General features: G+C 41.4%; 1 protein-coding gene across 3 annotated transcripts in view; it reads right to left on the bottom strand.

Annotated features, from left to right (window-relative positions):
• Positions 1-18571, bottom strand: part of NOL4 (nucleolar protein 4) — a 124501-nt gene that overhangs the window by 86964 nt on the left and 18966 nt on the right. For 2 of the 3 annotated variants that reach the window (XM_033155128.1, XM_033155127.1), the window contains exon 2: positions 1607-1756. In XM_033155128.1, coding sequence (XP_033011019.1) covers positions 1607-1756 — 150 coding nt within the window. Of the gene's footprint in view, positions 1-35; positions 254-1606; positions 1757-18571 lie in introns of those variants that run through there. The other variant, XM_033155129.1, reaches the window with a different exon arrangement.

Here is an 18571-nt window from a genome sequence, read left to right on the forward strand (position 1 = left end):
TTCAGGTGGTTAAGATTAAAAAGGATACTCTCTACCTTGCTTCATGGCTTTGTCTCCCTCTGCTCTTCTGGATTCAGGTCTTCTGACCAATTCCTGCCTCTTCCTCTCCAGCACAACTGCTGCCATATTGTTCTGCTGCTGTTTGCTGTTCCTCCTTTGTTTGTTTGACAGCTGATGATGGGGAATTGGGGAGGATTGATGTTCAGAGCCTAGTATTTTGCCTAAGCATTCAGCTTGTTTGGCCTCAGGCTGGTCAGACTCTAGACAGCTTTTAAGCCAAGGGCAGCCTATTATTCACCCTTGCCTACAAAGCCCCATTGTGATGTAACAATACATCATTCAGAGGCATCAGAGTGTGGGCGTGAGGTAGGTAGGGAGAACAGAGTTCAAGAAAGAGACTGTGATTGGGAAGAGGAAAGCTGAAGCATTAAAGCTAGACCTTCAGGAATGAAGTTCAGTAAGGGTCACAGGCCACCTTCTGAACAGGTCCTTTGCTAGTTGGAAAATGAAAGAACCATGCACTGAAAATGTAACCCCATTATCTTAATTTAAGATTATTTTCCTCTATATTATTTAAAACAAGGGAGATTATTTGAACCTCGTTTACTTCATCAGTAAAAGGAGAAAGGATTTTGCCATATATATTCTTGGTTAACTGCTACCACAAATAAGTTTTGTTTCAAAAACTTCAATAAAAATAAAGTTTAAAACCCATAGGAATCAGTTAGATGTAAGCACATAGGTTTGTATGAGCATCATATATATTTATTTCTCAATCACTTACACAGACATGACATATAATGCCTTCCTGAACACATGAGAATGTATAAGAAACAATACTGAAATATATTTAGCCAATTATTTTTAATCTGCTTTGATCCTGGTATGTCCTCATAATTTCCACCACAGAAGCAAAGTCAGGTAACTCACACACTATTTGGACATAACATAATGTAGCCTATATAATTTCCCCCTAAAAGTGGTAGGTAGGTAAAGGTAAAGGACCCCTGGATGGCTAAGTCCAGTCAAAGGCAGGGCCAGCGCGTCCATTTAGGCAAACTAGGCAGTTGCCCAGGGTGCCAAAATGGAGGGGGCGCTGGCCAGCCTGCCCCCCGCCCCCTGCTGCCGCCCAGTGCTGCTCCGCCAGCAGCAAAGTGGCGGAGGAGCCTGGGGGAGCAGCCCGAAATCGGGCTTCTCTGCCCCCCTCCGCCAGTGGCAAAGTGGCGGGGAGGGAGGAGCTGCCCAAAATCGGGCTTCTCCGCAGGGCCGGTGCTAGGGATTGGCCGGGGGGGTTCCAGAAGGTGATCTCGCCTAGGGCGCAATAAACCCTAGCACCGGCCCTGGTCAAAGGTGACTATGGGTTGCAGCTCTCATCTCACTTCAGGCCAAGGGAACCGGCGTTTGTCCACAAACAACACAAATTGGTAAGTAGCCAGAGATATTAGAGCATATTTATAGCTTTTGTAAAATGTTTTAATAGAAACATATGTTATTAGGAATACATGGTTTGCTAAGAGTAGAAGACAAATTACAGTTCTAGCAAAGTAATCTTGATAACAGATTAGAGTTGCACAAGTGCTTTTGTTTTATAAGGTTGTTTACTTACTGCTTTATAAGTTCTTTTTTGTCCTGCATGTTTTCTGATTTGTTCTCCATTGGGCCCCGTTTCCACATGCATGGAGTAGATTATGTCAAAGAAATCTTCAACAACAGCTACCTGTCTTAAAGACAGTTTCTCATCTACGCCAACTCCATCCTAGGGGAAAAAATGATAGGGAGCACAAGATGAATAGATTAAACTACCAGGAAAACACATCCTGTTACTTAGAGTTGATTAGATAAAGACCCTTGGCACTGACATCTAAAGATCCCCATCCAAGAGTAATACTTAGCAGCTCAATCAATGACAGCAACATTATAATTGCACAATAAATAAAGAATTCTCTGAATAAGATTCCAAGTGGGGAGGAAAACCTTCAAAAATGGATAATTTGGGTTATCTTAGCTTTTCACTGATGGTGATTTCCATGTCATTTAAAGCACTTCAAACTTCCATGAGGTTGATACAAAATCAAGAAAGCATTTTTAAAACTATGTTATAAACATTTTCACTAATTCTTAAGTGGAAAAATAATTGCTTCAGTTACAATGAGCTCTGGCCACAAATTTGTAAAAAAAAAACACCCAGTACCCTATTTGTAATATCATTCTGGTTATGAAAAGATATAGTTAAAGAAAAGAGACTGCATCTTAACTTCTGACCAGAATAAATGTAAAGTATGCCTATGTATAACCACATTCTCACAAGGAAGAGGAGTTAGAAGGTTTCATCTAGCGTTTGTATGCAGAAATGCTGCACATATATTTATGTTTGAAATAATAATGTGGTCTCATACCCTCCAACATTCCTCAGATGAAAATAGGGACATTTCTCACTCCCCCAACAACTGACCCTCCTCAACCCCCCATTTTTATTGTCCCCTACCGGAAGAGAATTTCCTGTCAGAAGAAAGGTGAGTGTCACCACCACACCACCACCACACCACCAATGGGACACAGCATGCACGCCCCCCACCGTCCTGAGAAAAACCCCTTACTCTCAATTTTATTTGATTTCTTTGGTAGATTTACAAAAAGAAAAACACACACCAATAATATTTTTTTAAGAATATCAAGACTCCTTGTACTCCGTTCTGCTCCCCCTTTCTTCTTGCACAGGACAAGCCAGCCCTCTGCCTGCCCCTCAGAGCTGGTACGTCATGTGGGGCCAGGCCTCAGTGGCAGCAGCCTCCCCGCCTTGTCTGCTCTCCAACAGCCAATACGAGCAACCCAAGGGAGGAGGCTGGTAGCAGTGGCCACAGAGAGGCTCATCCTCCTCCCCAAGCTTGGCAGTGGTTTGGGTCGCAGGGGAAATATTCCCAGGACATTCTGGGATCAAAACAGAAGCCAGGATGGCTTTTGTAATTCTGGGCCTGTCCCTGATTGGTTGGAGGTTCCAATCAATTGAGAGTTAACTGTCAGTGAGAGGGAGGCAGTTGGGATTTTGATGGCTGAGGGGCTGCAGGGGGGAAGTTGTGAGGAATAGCTGAGGGAAATAATTGAGGTATGGATACCAATACCGTTTGTTGAGCTTTTTCCAGTTTTGCCCAGAATTGTTGAGCTTTTTGGACACAATCGCACTGCCGACACGGCTGCCATACATTTTCCCTGACATTTTCTTCATTCCTGTGTGGACACTACTGTCAACTGCAGTATTCCAGATATATCCAGGAAAATCCAGGTGTATGGCAACCCTAGCTTTGGGGGTACAGGGACAGATTATCGGCTGTAGCAGGACTGGGTTTGTGGGATGGAAGTTTAGGGGATTTGGCTTGAGATGAAAGCCACTTAGAGGCTGCTGTCGGCAACAATGTCTCTTGAGTCTTTAGAAACTGTCAACAAGCACCTTTTAAGATCCCAATGTATCAGTATTCCCTTATGTACATGGTATCCCTTTAATAAACCAGCAATCTTCATCCTGTCTATTTTATGCCTATGCCTGAAATTCATGTTGCTAGGTTTTTGAAAGCATTCTGAGTTGATGTCAGTGGAAAGTTAAAGAGGTAAAGATACATGAATCTGTGTTTATACAAAATGAGCCAGAGGTAACCTAGAATCCCAGGTAGATAACTCTCAGGTAGATACTGGAGCTTAGATCAATATAGAAACACCACCCTCTGATCTGGAAGCCCTCTTCCCAAATCCTTGGTGTGGGAGGACTCTTTGTCATTAATCACAAATTAAGCCCTGGCTTAATCTTTCTTAAAAATCAAGTTCATAAATGCATAAACACAATGTTCAGCAAACCTCCTTCACTTACTCTCATTTTGAACAGACTGTTGATGTACCTGTACATTCACAGTACCTATCTAGCCTACTTTTTCCACTGAGTAGTCTCACTAAAGCAGTGTTTATAAGTATTCACTAGTTGCTTTTACTGTGTGAGAGAATTTGACTTTATAGATTCCATAGTTAACAGTGCCACCTACATCTCAAAACCTTGCAACTGATGTTCACATCATTGCTAACCAACTAGGAAAGAAACAACTTGTTTTTCTGTGACTTAAATACGCTTGTGCAGATCTCATCCATATTTCACAGCGCTGGCTAACATGCAAGGATGAAGGTGCATACCTTCAAACAATGGTCCCATTTGACAATATTCTTTGTGGATGCTCTCTTATTCAGTCATTCCTTACACATATATGCTAAATTCTAGCTGTCCAGCCCTATGGACGGTTCCAGATAAGGAAATTTTTATGTGTTTGGCTAATACATGTACAGAAAGTGAGCAAAGTTTGTGCTCCCTGCCCCCCCCCCACACACAAATGCATGTACTTACTTCATTAAAGAAATGGAATAAGTAACTTTTCCAAACCATTGTCCTTTATCCAGCGCTTTTTTTCTAAAAAAAAATAATATGTTTAAGGGTACTCTCATTTTCCTACTCATATTGAAATACTGCCCCTCAATGAGGCCAAACTTAGATTCACAAAATGTTTAGGGATATGCATACCCCTGCGTACCCCCAGAAAAAAGCACTGCTTTTATCTAATCCATGATCAGTGCCTGGAAGTAATCATGGGCTAGATAAGGGCTAATCAACTGTAACTAAATCTTGACAATACAGACACACCCTATGAATCAGTGGTTCCCAGGTAGAGGAATTGGCTTGCATACTTGCCCTGTATGTCATTGCACTCTTTCCAAAGGAGCAAGTGTATGGTTTGGTGTTGTTCCTAGATCCACCACTATCACTAGAGACCCAGGTGACGTGAGTGGCTTGGAGTGCACATTGCTAACTGGCTGGTGTGACAACTTTGACTGTTCCTAGACAGGGATAGCCTTGCTGTAGGGGTCCATACATCAGTAACCTCCCAATTAGACTACTGCGTGTGGGGCTACCCTTGTGCCTGGTATGGTTTATGTACTACAAAATATGATCCATCAAAGTCAGTTGGATTTACTTCAAAGCATATGAATTTAAAATCTGGCCACTGGGTCTCGTAAACCTATATAACCATATGCTGGACTGATCTAAAATTAATTTAAAAATCCATTCATACACTACAAAGAGAAGATAACATCTATTGATAATAGACAATGGCTTTGTATACCCTTAATCATTGTTGTTGGCATCCTTGTCTCAAGAGACAATGGTGTGCACCTCCAGTGAAGTCAAACTGCTGCATTAGCAGCACCAAAGTGACGTCCCCAGGGTGCAAGTCTGAGCAGTGTGTATGGAGGTCCTGGGCTGCCCAGACAATAGCACCCCCCATCTTGGCCTTGCTGATGGAGTCCAAAGGAAAGCAGTGAAATATGTTTGGTGCCAGCTTGGCTGTGGGAGTTGCCAGAAGGAGGCGTACAAGACATCAGCTAATCACTTTAGCAATCCACTCCATATTTGAGTAGGGTTTACTCCTTATCCTTTTCTTATTCTGAAGATGTCCTGCAAGATAGCAGAGGTTTAGGGCCAGAGTTTTCCTTCTTCTAGATGGGCTACCTTCCAAGGTTGACAAGCCCCATCTGGGCCTCACTCCCCTCTGCAGCACATGCAGAAACCACCATCTTGGCCAGTGGACCCACTCTGGGTCTTGTTTGCTCAATCCACTGGAGCCTGTCTGCATGCAGGGAAAGTTCCTAACTCCCCAAGGGTTTGAGACCTATCAACTACCCTCGTCTACTTTAGCCATCCAGTCGAATCCATTTCCCAGTGTGTGACCACTGTCACATGCTGACAGCTTCTAGGAGACACAGCTGAGAGCTGAGTGCAGGGTGGGGACCAAAGATGGACAAACTATCCCAGAAGGAGAATGACATATACCCCTCCCCTAACACCCCATACACCCCATTAAACATTAACTATAGATTAACTTGAGGTGTGAAGCAGGCCAATTTAAACATCTTAAATAGTGTAGTAGTAGTAGTAGTAGTAGTAGAAGAAGAAGAAGAAGAACTATTCAGTAGACAGTCCTTAACTACCAACATGAATTTGACGAAAACTGCAGGAGGCAATGAGGCCAAACTTAGATTCACAAAATGTTTAGGGATATGTGTACCCCTGACTCCCCCCCAGAAAAAAAACCACTGGTTGTATAGTTAGGTGAATTATTCCCTAAGACAAAAAGATGAATTGGAGGACATCTTACCATTACTTTTGGTCACTTATCCAACAATAGAAAACTACAGCATATTACCCATGTGTCAAATCTGAAATTAATTTTTGAAATTTTACAAGCTAAACCAAAAGGCAGGCAGAGTGACATTTATAGAGCAAAGCCAACCCAACTAACTGGAAATGGGGGCAGTGGCGGAGAGCAGGCAGGGGTGGGGCTGGTGTGTATGACACATGTCCTGGGGGTGTGGTGCACCGCCTGCAGAGGCGTGGCGCCCAATGTGGGTGGGGGGCAGCCATGATGGCACCCCACAAGGATTGTGCTACCGGGGGCGGTGCGCTCCCCCCCCACTCCTCTTCCTCCACCAGTGATTGGGGGAAGGGGATCTGCTCATCCTTAATTACAATATGCTACTACAAGCTGAATCTGATAACCTATGAAGTCTCCCCCAGCTCTGTGTTTTTTTTTATGATTCTGTGTTATTCCATCCAGAGTAGACAAAAACTAGTCTAACTATGGACGTGAAAATTTTCAGTATGCCATCTTGGTTTTGTAACCCATCAGCATTTTCAGTAAAGTGCTGGAACCAAAAAAGTTGTGAAAATAATGTATATTCATTTTCCCTTGCTTCAAAAAATATATAAAATAAAATTAAAAAGAAGCAATAATGCTATCTACTCCTTACATGTCTGTTTGAAAATAGGTCTCTTGAAAATTCTCTATCATCATACATAAATGTCATTTTGGAAACATTTGTAGGGTTTCAAACTATATTCTTTAAAAAATCATGTATTGCTTTTAAGGGTTAAATTGGACTGTTAATTTCAGAATTCTTATGTGTCATAATATTTTCAGGTCTGAAGTTACATATTTAAAAAATAGTCAGCTGCAGCATAAGAGCACCAGAAAGCTCACTAATCCATCCATATAATGTTTACACTGCAAAATATAAATGGCAAGCATGTTTTCTCTATATTAGAAGATAATATTTTCATATAGAATCATAGAGTTGGAAGAGACCACAAGGGCCATCCAGTCCAACCCCCTGCCAAGCAGGAAACACCATTGGCAGGAAACACAATGGCAGGATCATTGCACTGAGCACGAAAAGATGATGTATTTGTTATTAGATAAAGCATTTAATAACTTTATTGTGGTCATAATCCTAGTCACAGTTTCCCAGAGTATGCACCATTGAACCTAGTGGGACTTACTTCTGAATAAACATCCATAGCATTGTGCAGGTAAGCATATTGACACACAAAATCATTACACTGATCTGCAGAATTAACAATCTCACCTTTCCACAATCAAAGTGTCATTTAAAATTATTTGCACTTTGATGGACTGAATTCTCAAGGTATAGGTAACATAGTACACAAAACTAAAATTAAAATTATAAATTATCGCTTATTGCAGTTTTTAAAAGTCAAGCAGGTTTGCCAAAGGATATGTTTGTCTGCCTCTGTATTGATACCAAAGCTGATCCAGCTGGGAATACAAAACATCAAACCATCATTAACTAGGATTTTATTTCTCCTATATATGCTGAATGAGGTGAGAAACTTGTGAAGTGATAACTCTCCACAGGAATCAGAACTGTATAATAAATGTGATAAGTCTAGGATTTTATCAGATTTATATTAGTATAACCCATCCCCAAAGATAACACATAGATAGAACTATGCATTTACTGTTAGATCTTCAGTAGGTATGAATCAAAGTACCCTGGGAAATCAATGGCGTTTGACAACTCATGATCTGTCTCTTCGCCTGTGGCAGTTAGATAAACTAGACCTGTACATCCAGATTACAGCCTTGAGGTTCTCCAGTTAGATAGCATCACCTGTTTTCATCCTTGGTTCAATCAGAGACCTTCTAAACTGGGACTTGACTTGATGACCTGACAGAATTAGGGAAAATAATATATTTTATTTTCAGACTACAGACCTTGTTTCCTTGTTATGACAACACTGTTTGCCCTGCAGTTTTCTCTGCATATCATGCCTGAATAAAAACAGATACAGTGGTACCTCGCAAGACGAATGCCTCGTGCAACGAAAAACTCGCTAGACGAAAGGGTTTTGCGATTTTTTTAGGTGATTCGCAAGACGAATTTTTCTATGGTCATGCTTTGCAAGACGAAAATTTCAATGCGTTCCTATGGGAATTAAATTTCAATGCATTCCTATGGGAAACCGTGCTTCGCAAGACGAAATTTTTGCAATACAAAACGACTCGTGGAACGAATTAATTTCGTCTTGCGAGGCACCACTGTACATTATACCAGTGTTTTTCAACCACTGTTCCGCGGCACATTAGTGTGCCGCGAGATGTTGCCTGGTGTGCCGTGGGAAAAATTAAAAAATTACTTTATATATAGTCAATATAGGCACAGAGTTAATTTTTTTTTAACATTTTCTAATGGTGGTGTGCCTCGTGATTTTTTTCATGAAACAAGTGTGCCTTTGCCCAAAAAAGGTTGAAAAACACTGCATTATATGATTATGGTGAGGAATGCTAGAAAACTGGTCACACTAGTCAGGATTTCTTTCTCAGATTGTGAGAACACTTTAATTTAAAAACCAGCACCTCACAACCACTGGCAGGTACAAAACCATATATATATAGGATGATAAATTAGAAAAGTAACGGTTATAATTACAAATGTAATAAAACAAATATAGGAACTTAAATAAGGAGAAATGAAAAATGAAATTTTTGAAAGCGAAAACACAGAAACCATGTGAGCTAAAAAGAAAGCAGTGACAAACATTCCAGAAAAGCATTTAACAATTTAGAAAAATAACAATGTGAAAAAAGAATTTAAAATACATAAAAGTTTTGCACAGAGTAATCAATATAAATAAAAGTTTAAGGTAATATTGAAATGTTTTATTAAAAGAAAAGGGTTAGAAGATGGCCACACCAAAAGTAGGAACAAAATATACAAACTGCTAAAAAAAAAAAAAACCCTACCAAGATGTGCGCACCCTCAATTCAGCTAGTTCATTCTTTATTCAAAAGTTATCAGAAGTTTGAGAGAGGGATACAGCTGCTTGTCAAATTGGCAGTGCAGAAGACCTTTGACTGAGGCACTGGTCCTCTTGTCTCCTATCATAGACAATAAATTACATTTTAAATTAATGCATTGGCACTGACTCTCTGTTACTGGTATCAGATTCTCTCCTCTGATCCAGTACCATAGCTAAATAACTTCAACTTTCTGAACCAGATTGTGGCAATAGCAAGTCAGGTCTCAAACTTCTACATGACAGGTTTGAGCTGATTCTCTTTCTCTTCCAACTTGTGACTGTGCTGCAGGCATCAATCTTGTAATGTCAGCACTAGATGACCTAATCGTCTACATCTATGATTCTGAAATGCAGCAGCTGTACAGCAGTTTGTTGTAAACAGGTTCATTGTCTCCATTCTGTTCCCAGTGGACAACCGTCTCTTTCCCAAAACCATTGCAGTAACAAACTCTTAATTGGCACCTATGCTAGCAGTCTCAAAGAAAGCAAAGGGCAGTTCATTAGGTCCAGCAGTTCTGTACCAATGGCAGTTGAAGCTCCAGGCAAGCAAAAAGCCCTTGATGACCTTTTGTCTACTTTGTACATCTTTGATCCTGGCCCTCTCAAGCCCACCCCCAACACACTTCTTTTTTTGCCATTGATACAACATGGATCAGTTGTGGTGATTTGCACTCAGCTGCAAATTGAATGGGACTATGCTGACAAACAGGAATCACTGGCAAATCACAGCACATCCTGGACAAAATCCTGATTGTAAGGTGCAGAAGGAAAAAATAGAGCGTCAAAGTAGGCACCCCAATAGCCATTTTTTAAAAGACATGGAATCTCAAATCTTTCCCCTCTTGCCCACAGCATATTTAGACACATTAACAAGCAATAAACAGCAAAGCCTAAATACTTAGGACAGGTTACCTGAAGGACCATTCTCTCCAGTATGAACCAACCCACCTATTAAAAGGTTCGGGAGAAGCTCTCCTGCATTCGGCCCACATCAGATGTGCATTTGGTATAGATGCTAGAGAGAACCTTCTCTGTGGCTGTGCACAGGCTCTGCCATTTCTGTCCCTCTTTGATGGCAGTCCACTTACATGAGCAGACATTATTTCAGCAGGCCTTTGGCCTGTTGAGTTATATATTCTGTACCCTGCTGCACTGACTTCACCCCCTAAAGGCACACTCTTCCATTGCCTCCCAAGACAGATGGATGCCAACAGCATTGGCTTTCATTCTTAACTGGCTAGTGTTTTGTGTGTGTATGAGAGAGTGAGTGAGTGAAGCTGTAATTTCATAGTTTTATTATTGCTAGTCACCTTGGGCATTTTGCATGGAAAAGCTATGGTTTTTCATAGTTAATGTAATCAGTATTGATATATATTGATATATATTGCTATGTTGCTAACAAAGATGCTATTAGGAACTTTGGTGCTGTCCTTCTCTAACACATGTTGTCAGAAACTCTGAAGCTAGACACCCCTCACATATCTGATATGATTTATACAGTGTGCACTATGCATCATATGTATGTGAGGCTTTAAGAAGTAGTTTCTGGTGGAAAAAATAGAGCATCAGAGAACTCCTTTGGAGGAGAAGGTTCAGAGAACTCCTTTGTCAAACAAAGCCCTGCCAGTGTTCTGGTTGCAGGCTGATACTGGCTAGAGCACCCTGCTCCAGAAGTGACTGAATCTGACTGTTTATAATTTGAATTTTATTTTTTACTTTCCCACCTTTCTACACTCAGTATCCAAAGCAACTAAGAAGATAAATGAAAATAATGCAAACAACTGTCCAAGATTAAAATATTATATAAAACAAATTAAAGTAGCAGGAGCCAAAACTGGATGCTAAACTGGGGAATGAGCATAACTTAGTGATAGAGCACATGCTCTGCATGTCCCAAGTGGAATCCTTGGGATCTCCAAGTTGGGCTGGGAATGACCTCTCTGAGGACAATGTAGTTTCAAAGCTTTGGCACGACTGGGGGGCATATCCACACTTTAGTTTGTCCTGTGTTTTCTTTCACTTGTTGCAGGGCAAATTAGTACCACCACAAGTATTGTCCAGGATTCTGGGTCCTCATCCCACACCTCAATCCATACATTTTCAAGGAGGCAACCCTGAAAACATGCAATATCCTCTTCTTACCTGAGTACTCAGTGCACACTGCTAGTGTGCTCTTTCAACTCCTCCTATTGACCTGGAGGCAGGAGGAAGAGCTGAACAGCATGTGCTCATCAGGGGAAGAGGAGCTCGGAACCCTGCCCAGTTTGGAGATAACATTTTGGGTTTCCAAATGGGTGCTAGCTCTTGAAAAGTTGAAGGCCATCGGTTGTAACTCAAATTCATAACAAACCATCAATATTAGCAAATGCTGTTTGCAGTGGTGGGTGCTGTCCATTGGGACTGGTGGGGCATAAGGCAGCAAGTCAACAATGAGTGCAGTCAAAGCCACTGACTGATGCAACCACAACCAATGACAGGCAGAGCCAACTTAGTCTAGTTTTGTCCTCATTCTCCTCCCTATTGAGTTGTACAAGGGTAACACTAAGACTAAAAATGAGGAAGCAGGAAAACAGTTCCACACACTGGACTGAATGTAAGAAGAAGCAAGCAGGTGGGACTGGCTGGGGGCAGCCTGAGATTGTTGGGGCAGTGCCCCAGACATTCTAATAGACCAGCCTCCACTGTTTATCTCTTTGAACACTTTGTCTGCACAGTGTGAAAATACTGCATCTTTTTAATGACCCACACCTGCCACCCAAAATAATACTTTAGACCCTGGGCAGGTGGCACTAAGCAGGTGGTGTATGTAATGGCAAGGAAAGACACCACCTTCACAAGGAAATAATTAAATATTTTCAATAGATGGTGTTGAAAGTTGGTAACTTTGTGACCTCCAGTTCTGAATGATACCACATTAGGCCAGCTTCAGAAGAAGTCTCTTTTAAATACTGTAAAGCGATACAGATATTTATTTATTTATTTATTCATTCATTCATTTATTCATTCATTCAAACAAACAAAAAATTATGCTGATTGAATAAAGAAAGGGGTGTGTTTGTAAGTAGGCAGTTAACTAACCTGCAGCATTACTGTAAATACAATGTGCAACTTAGTTTGTCAATGTGTATGTTCGCTTAAAAAATATTTGCCCAAATACTGTTTTATTAGTTTACCCAAGCTGCATTGGTGATAAGGAAATGTAAGAAAATGTTCTACCAAAGAAAAGTAATTTTAAGTAGTGTACAAGAAAGGGCTTCATAGGGCTGTTTCATCTGATTTTGCACTGGAGCACTCAGTTGATCTTATTACAAGATGCATAACAGCAGAGTTTACCTTTTCTCTGTTATCCTACAAGAAACTTCCAGTAGAGGGAGTTGGACATTTCTACTGAAATTTCTTTGAGGGAGTTTTCCTGTCACTGTGATGAAGATCCACAGATCAGCAAGGGAATGGGTGTGGAAGTGTAATGCTTTTCTGAATGCCATTTAAATACAGTGCCACAAGATAAAACACATGCAAGGTAAGCCATATATACTCCAACCTACACCTTGCTTTAAATGTTTTGCAGTCTATCAACAACCCAGTCCTCTACATGTTTACTTGGGAGTATGCCTAATTCTCTTCTGTGAGGCTTATTTCCTAACTAACTGCATGAGATTGCGACATAAAGCAAATGGATGCATTAACCACTGCAATGTGGGAGCCAGTTCCTTGCAATTTCCTCCACACAACTTTGTTAATGTTTCGATCCAGGAACAAGAGTAGGTCAATAGCATGATTCTTTAACACCTAATCATCAATGAGATCAATGGATGTTTGAAGGGCTAACTGATCTAAACCCTGGACCAGCACATTAGAGGGATTAAGGACTGTGGAAGTGAATGAGTGGAATACTCTCTATGGGAAGAGAGCAAATTGTCTGTAGAGGAGGGGAGGATGTAACAGTGCTCATCTCTCCCTTAGGGGCCTGTAATTTCCTTGAGCTAGCATTACTACTTTAAACTTGCCACAGTCTTTGCTGATCCTTAATCCTTATTTCATGTATAGACTTATTTCATGTATAGGGTGGCAGTCACAAGTGGGACACAATGTGCTTATGTATTAGGGACAAGTCCAGTGTTAATGGGGCGTCAGTATGGTGGGTGAGGGCATCAATATGGTCCAGGGCCCTGTGATTCTTAGAATGATGCATTGAATAAAATGAGTGGCTGACAGCTGTACATATGGACAAACCCCACCTGCCCAAGTGCTTACCCCTGTTTCAGAACATATATAATGAAATGCTGCCCAGCCACACGCCCTGAAGTTCTGGAAGAAGCCACCTCATAGCCTTTGCCCTAAAGCTTGTCTCCACACTCAGGACCACTTTAACACTCTAAGGTCTGTGTTCGCCTAGTGTCAGTGGCAGATTGGGGGCTCTCAAATTTCAGTACACTGCTAAAGTTTGACACCCCCACCTCTCACACTCTGTTCTACAGCATTGTTGTGGCTCCCCATGCAGCACAGCACCCAGTGTGGCCAAACCGGTTGCACTACCCGAAAACTGCTAGTGTGGCCATGTGGTTTACTTTATAGATGACAGTTCTCTGCCTGAAGGAGTCCTCTGTTTGAAGGGGTGTCTGGTCCAACTCTAGTTTAAAGATAAAGAACTACAGTATAAGCAGAGCAGGGGTCTTGAAGTTGTCCATCAACAGTAAACACCTGGACAGCAGACTGAGCAGGCACATAGGTCATAGTCTTCCCTACAATGGTGAAATACAATGTAATTCTATTTGAACCATAAAAATATATGCAAACATTACAAAATCTTTGTCTTCTTTTGCCATCTTTTTTGCCTATGCATAAGCTGACATTCTATCAATGAAGCATCAAGATTTCAAACCCAGGACCCTTATCTCCCAACAGATCCTACTATTCTCCCAGTGGACAGAATCTGGGATATAAAGTGCCAGAATTGAAGGCTGTAAGGGACTACATATAGAAGTACCTTTAAAAGAAAGTTTTTCAGGTGAATCTACTTCCCTTGCTTGGCCCCTCGATTACTCATAGGGGGATTTGTTCTTTTTGGCTAAGCATATTGAAAACATCTCCCTGTTGGCTGATGTGATTATGACATCAATGGTCTGTTCTTCCAGATACTGTTTATCACTCTACAGCTATTGAACTGGATTTTCACACTCCTGCCTTCATTGATTGCTGTCACCTGGCAGGCCCCCAAGTCCTTGTCATCAGCATGAGAAAGTTGCAATGCTTATGTGGAGGGAAGATGGGAAAATACTTTCTTAGGGACCCTGATGGAGGCTGAGTTTTGTTTTCTGTTTTTTAGCCTTTCCTCCTTTTGCTGTGGTCCCAAGCCATAGCTGACCTCCTGCACCTGCTCCTTGCATTGGATAAAAAGCTCCAGTTGTACCCATGGAAGCATTCCTTTCAATGTAAATTGATTTAGAGGACCCAATCCAGATTGGGATTATAGCAGGAGGGCAAAGGATTAAAGATGCCAGCTCTTCCAGAATCCTGGGGTGGCTTCTCCTGACCTCTCACACCTGCAATTTACATTTTTTTGGGGGGGAGGGGGGATACCTAATTCATGCAATTATTGGTTCTTTGAACAGTGGAATGCCTAGTTTGACTTTCAGATGGATTTTTGCTGTCTCTCTCCTTTTGCTGGGATACTAACTGGGATGTAACATAGGGGACATACCTTGCATGTGCTTAAGGAGCTGCACTGGCTTCCAAACAATTTCTAAGAACAATTCATAGTCCTTATACTGTACTTATCTTTAAAGTTCTTTGTGGCTTAGGACATGGTTACCTGAAGGACAGTGGGGAAAATGGTTACCACATGAAGCAATGTGGGGAAAATGCCTCAGGTGGCAAGATCCACAGGGACAGCAGATCCAGCCTCCAAGGACTGCATTGCTTGCTTGCTGCTGCAGCAATGACTGCAATGTGTTCCTTGGAGCCAGATCTGCCTCCTCCTCAGCAGCCCCCAGTTCCACTTCTACAGCGGCCTCTCAGTGAATAGGAGGTGCTGCTAGTCTCCTCCCACATATAGGGAGGAAATAATAGGGACTGCCCTCTGTGGTCCCAGCTGACTGGCACTGTCTTCATGTTCTGCTTTCAGGAGGGATCAGCTACTCTTCAGGAGCTCTGGCTGAGTGCTCCAGAGTGAAACCAATCCAAGTGGGGCTTGCATTTGGTGCCAGATTTAAAATGTTCCAAATACAAGCCCTGTTTGCCAAGGGACAACCAGAGGTATGTTTCATGCTTCCAGCTGTTCCTTTGCAGCTGCCTCCTTACCTGTTCTGCAGTTGACATCATTTAGGATATCAGGTGTGTGGTGTGGGGGGGCTTGTGGAAAACAGCTCCATGGGTCAAACTGGGATTCACAAGTCAGAAGTCGTCGTCATCCCCCTGTTTTAACACATACCTACTTGTGGGCCTTTTTGGGAGGGGGTTACAGACATAGAAAAGAATCATAGAACTGTAGAGCTGGAAGGGACCTCGGGGGTCATCTAGTTCAACCCTCTGCATTCCAGGAATCTTTTGTCCAATGTGGGGTACAAACCCACAGTCATGTGATAAAGAATCTCATGCTTTAATACTCCTATTTTAACACTGTAAATCAACTTGGAAATGTGTCATAAAATCGATTTTTTATTATAAACAAACAAATAAATGAAAATATGGTTGGAATCTCAATAGGTATAGGTTAACAAGCAGTCCAGTGATATCAGAATTGTCACAGTAATGTCAATCACACCTGTTTCCAGCCAAACTTTAAAAGCACATGTTGTTGAAATGTCTAAGAACTATGGGAACAAATCTTGTTCCTCAAGCTATTAGGTATGTGATTGATGAAATTATAAGATGGACACTGAAATCTGAGAGATAGGAACAATCTCTATCAGAACCATTGCTGGTGGGAAGCCTTATCCTTTAGTGCAATTCTAACTGAAGCGATTAGGCTTATACAAATAGCACTTTAGAGTAAAAGTATTAAATCGGTGGTGATAGTGAGAGTAGCAGTAAAAGTAGTATGAAACTGAGATTCTGACATACCACATGGGAATAATAATAATAATAATAATAATAATAATAATAATAATAATAATGGCTTATGGTGCAATCATATACCCACTTAACCTGAGAGTGAGCCCCACTAAACTTAATGGAACTTACTTTTGTATAGGCATGTATAGAATAGTTGCCATATTAAGATGACTAATAATTATTGAAGTAGCTGCTATGGTACTTGGGGCCATCTTTTTCTGGTATGCAATTCTATAGTTCAGCTCTCCTGTCAGAGCACAGTAGATTCTGAATTAATAGAGAGATCTTGGACTTGCCTTCATAATAACCTTGTGCTCCCAGTAAAAATAAATAAATTGGCAGTTTTGTGGATAGTGTCCGAGGTTGTGCTCAGACTATAAACTGAATTTGGGTCATGCTACACTAAGATTGAGTCTTGGAGCTGTTTTCAGCAGATGATCTAATAAGGAATAGTAGTTTGTGCAGGTGTAAAATGCTATTTCCTTACTATTGATTAACCACAACTTCCCACACACATCTTAGTTTGGTGGGGTCTTCCAGTTCACAGGTTAAAATAAAAAGCAAACTTGCCCTAGCACTTTTTATGTCACAAATCAAGCACTTCCAGTGCAACAGAAGTGACCGAAACTCCTTTTTTATTCATTCTAAATGCTTTAACTTTGAGAAGATATTTCACTTTGTTCAGTATTCTGTGTGTTTGTCTATGTATCAGCAGTACCAACATATAGATCTGCATTTTTGATGTGTGTACATCTACATAAAAAAAGTTAACAACACTAAGACAGTGAGAAAACTTTGGTGTGAATAGTATCAAGTCTCTTCTGTGTTTACAGAATCGTAGTGTTAGAAGGGACCTCAAAGACCATCTGGTCCAATCCATTGCTGATGCAAGAACTTTACTGCTAATCAGTAGCCTAGCCCCTCCAGCCTCTGCTTAGAAACCTCCTAGGAAGAAAAAGAGTCCACCACTTTTCAGGGCAACCTGTTCCATTATCAAATAGCTCAAAATCAGGATGCTCTTCCTAACATTTGGTTGAAATTCTGTTTATCGTAATTTGAAGGCATTACTTTGGATGTGGGAAGAAATCTTGTTTATTTGAATTAAGTTTTAATAGGTATCGTGTAATGTGTTATTACATTTTGTATCGTGACATACATTGGTAATGTATTGGATGTGTGTGTCTGGTCTGGAGAAAGTCAGTTTAACAGTAGCTTGGAGCCTTAACCGACAGCTGTGAGGAAGGGTTGCTGTTAGAATTCTCAGTGTGCAAAAGAATGAGAGAAGTAGCACGAAGTCATGTTTGTTTGTATCACATTAGTAAGATAGAGTGGACTCCAATGAAAAAGTGGGCATGTTTTCTCTCTGTGTTTGTGTTCCAGTGCCTTTCTGGGTGGTGACATGTCAGGGTCAATGCATATGAGAGTATATTGAGGGGATTTCCCGCTGACACATGTAGTTTATATCTCTACATCAATAGATATGTGTATGCCCAACACAGTCTGTACCAGCATCATTTTGTGTTAGAATAAGAGCCATTTCACATATTGCACTTTGCTGAATTAGACCACAGACCCCCCAACCCTAACCCCTTCCCAAGTTATCCACATGCTCCAAACCCCAAGGTTCACACATTGAGCATGAGCACCTGAAGGAAGCAAATGCATGGAGAGCAATTGTGGGGAACCTGCAATCTTTTAAATGAAATGCTGTCAAACTCCTATGCCCAGTGGCTCCAGCAAACATGACCAATGATCAAGATTGATGAGTTGTAGTCCAACATCTGGAGGCCTGCCGGTTCTTCACTCCTGACATAGAGCTTCTACACATGTAGAAGCATGTAAGCTTCTACACAAACTGGAACTCTAATGCCACATGGTTCCAGAGTGCATGCACACAGAATTCTACATGTGTCAGATTCCCTGCTCAGATACTGTCCATATGTCAATGTTGGGGGTTGGGTTGCACATCATCAAGGGTGGAGAAACCAGCATAATCTCTGAATATGAGGATAACATGATGTGAAACAGTTTCCTTCAGCATTCCATTTTCAACAGCAACCTGCTAGATGCCTAGAAGCTCACAAGCGGTACATGAAGATGACATGCAATTCCTGCTGTTTGCTCCCATCATCTGGTACTCTGGTACATCATTGCCTCTGAGCACCAAATGTCCATGTCCATACCTGCCTTTCCATGTAGGTCTCCACAAGCAGGTTATCCCATGAGGTGTTTGTGTTTTGCTGGGCATACAGATGTTTGTGAATTACACACATGTACAACCAGCATATGGGACAAGGAACACGTGGGATGGCTCAGTCGGTAGGGCAT

The sequence above is a fragment of the Lacerta agilis genome, chromosome 7 (assembly GCF_009819535.1).
Source record: "Lacerta agilis isolate rLacAgi1 chromosome 7, rLacAgi1.pri, whole genome shotgun sequence".
Classification (NCBI taxonomy): domain Eukaryota; kingdom Metazoa; phylum Chordata; class Lepidosauria; order Squamata; family Lacertidae; genus Lacerta; species Lacerta agilis.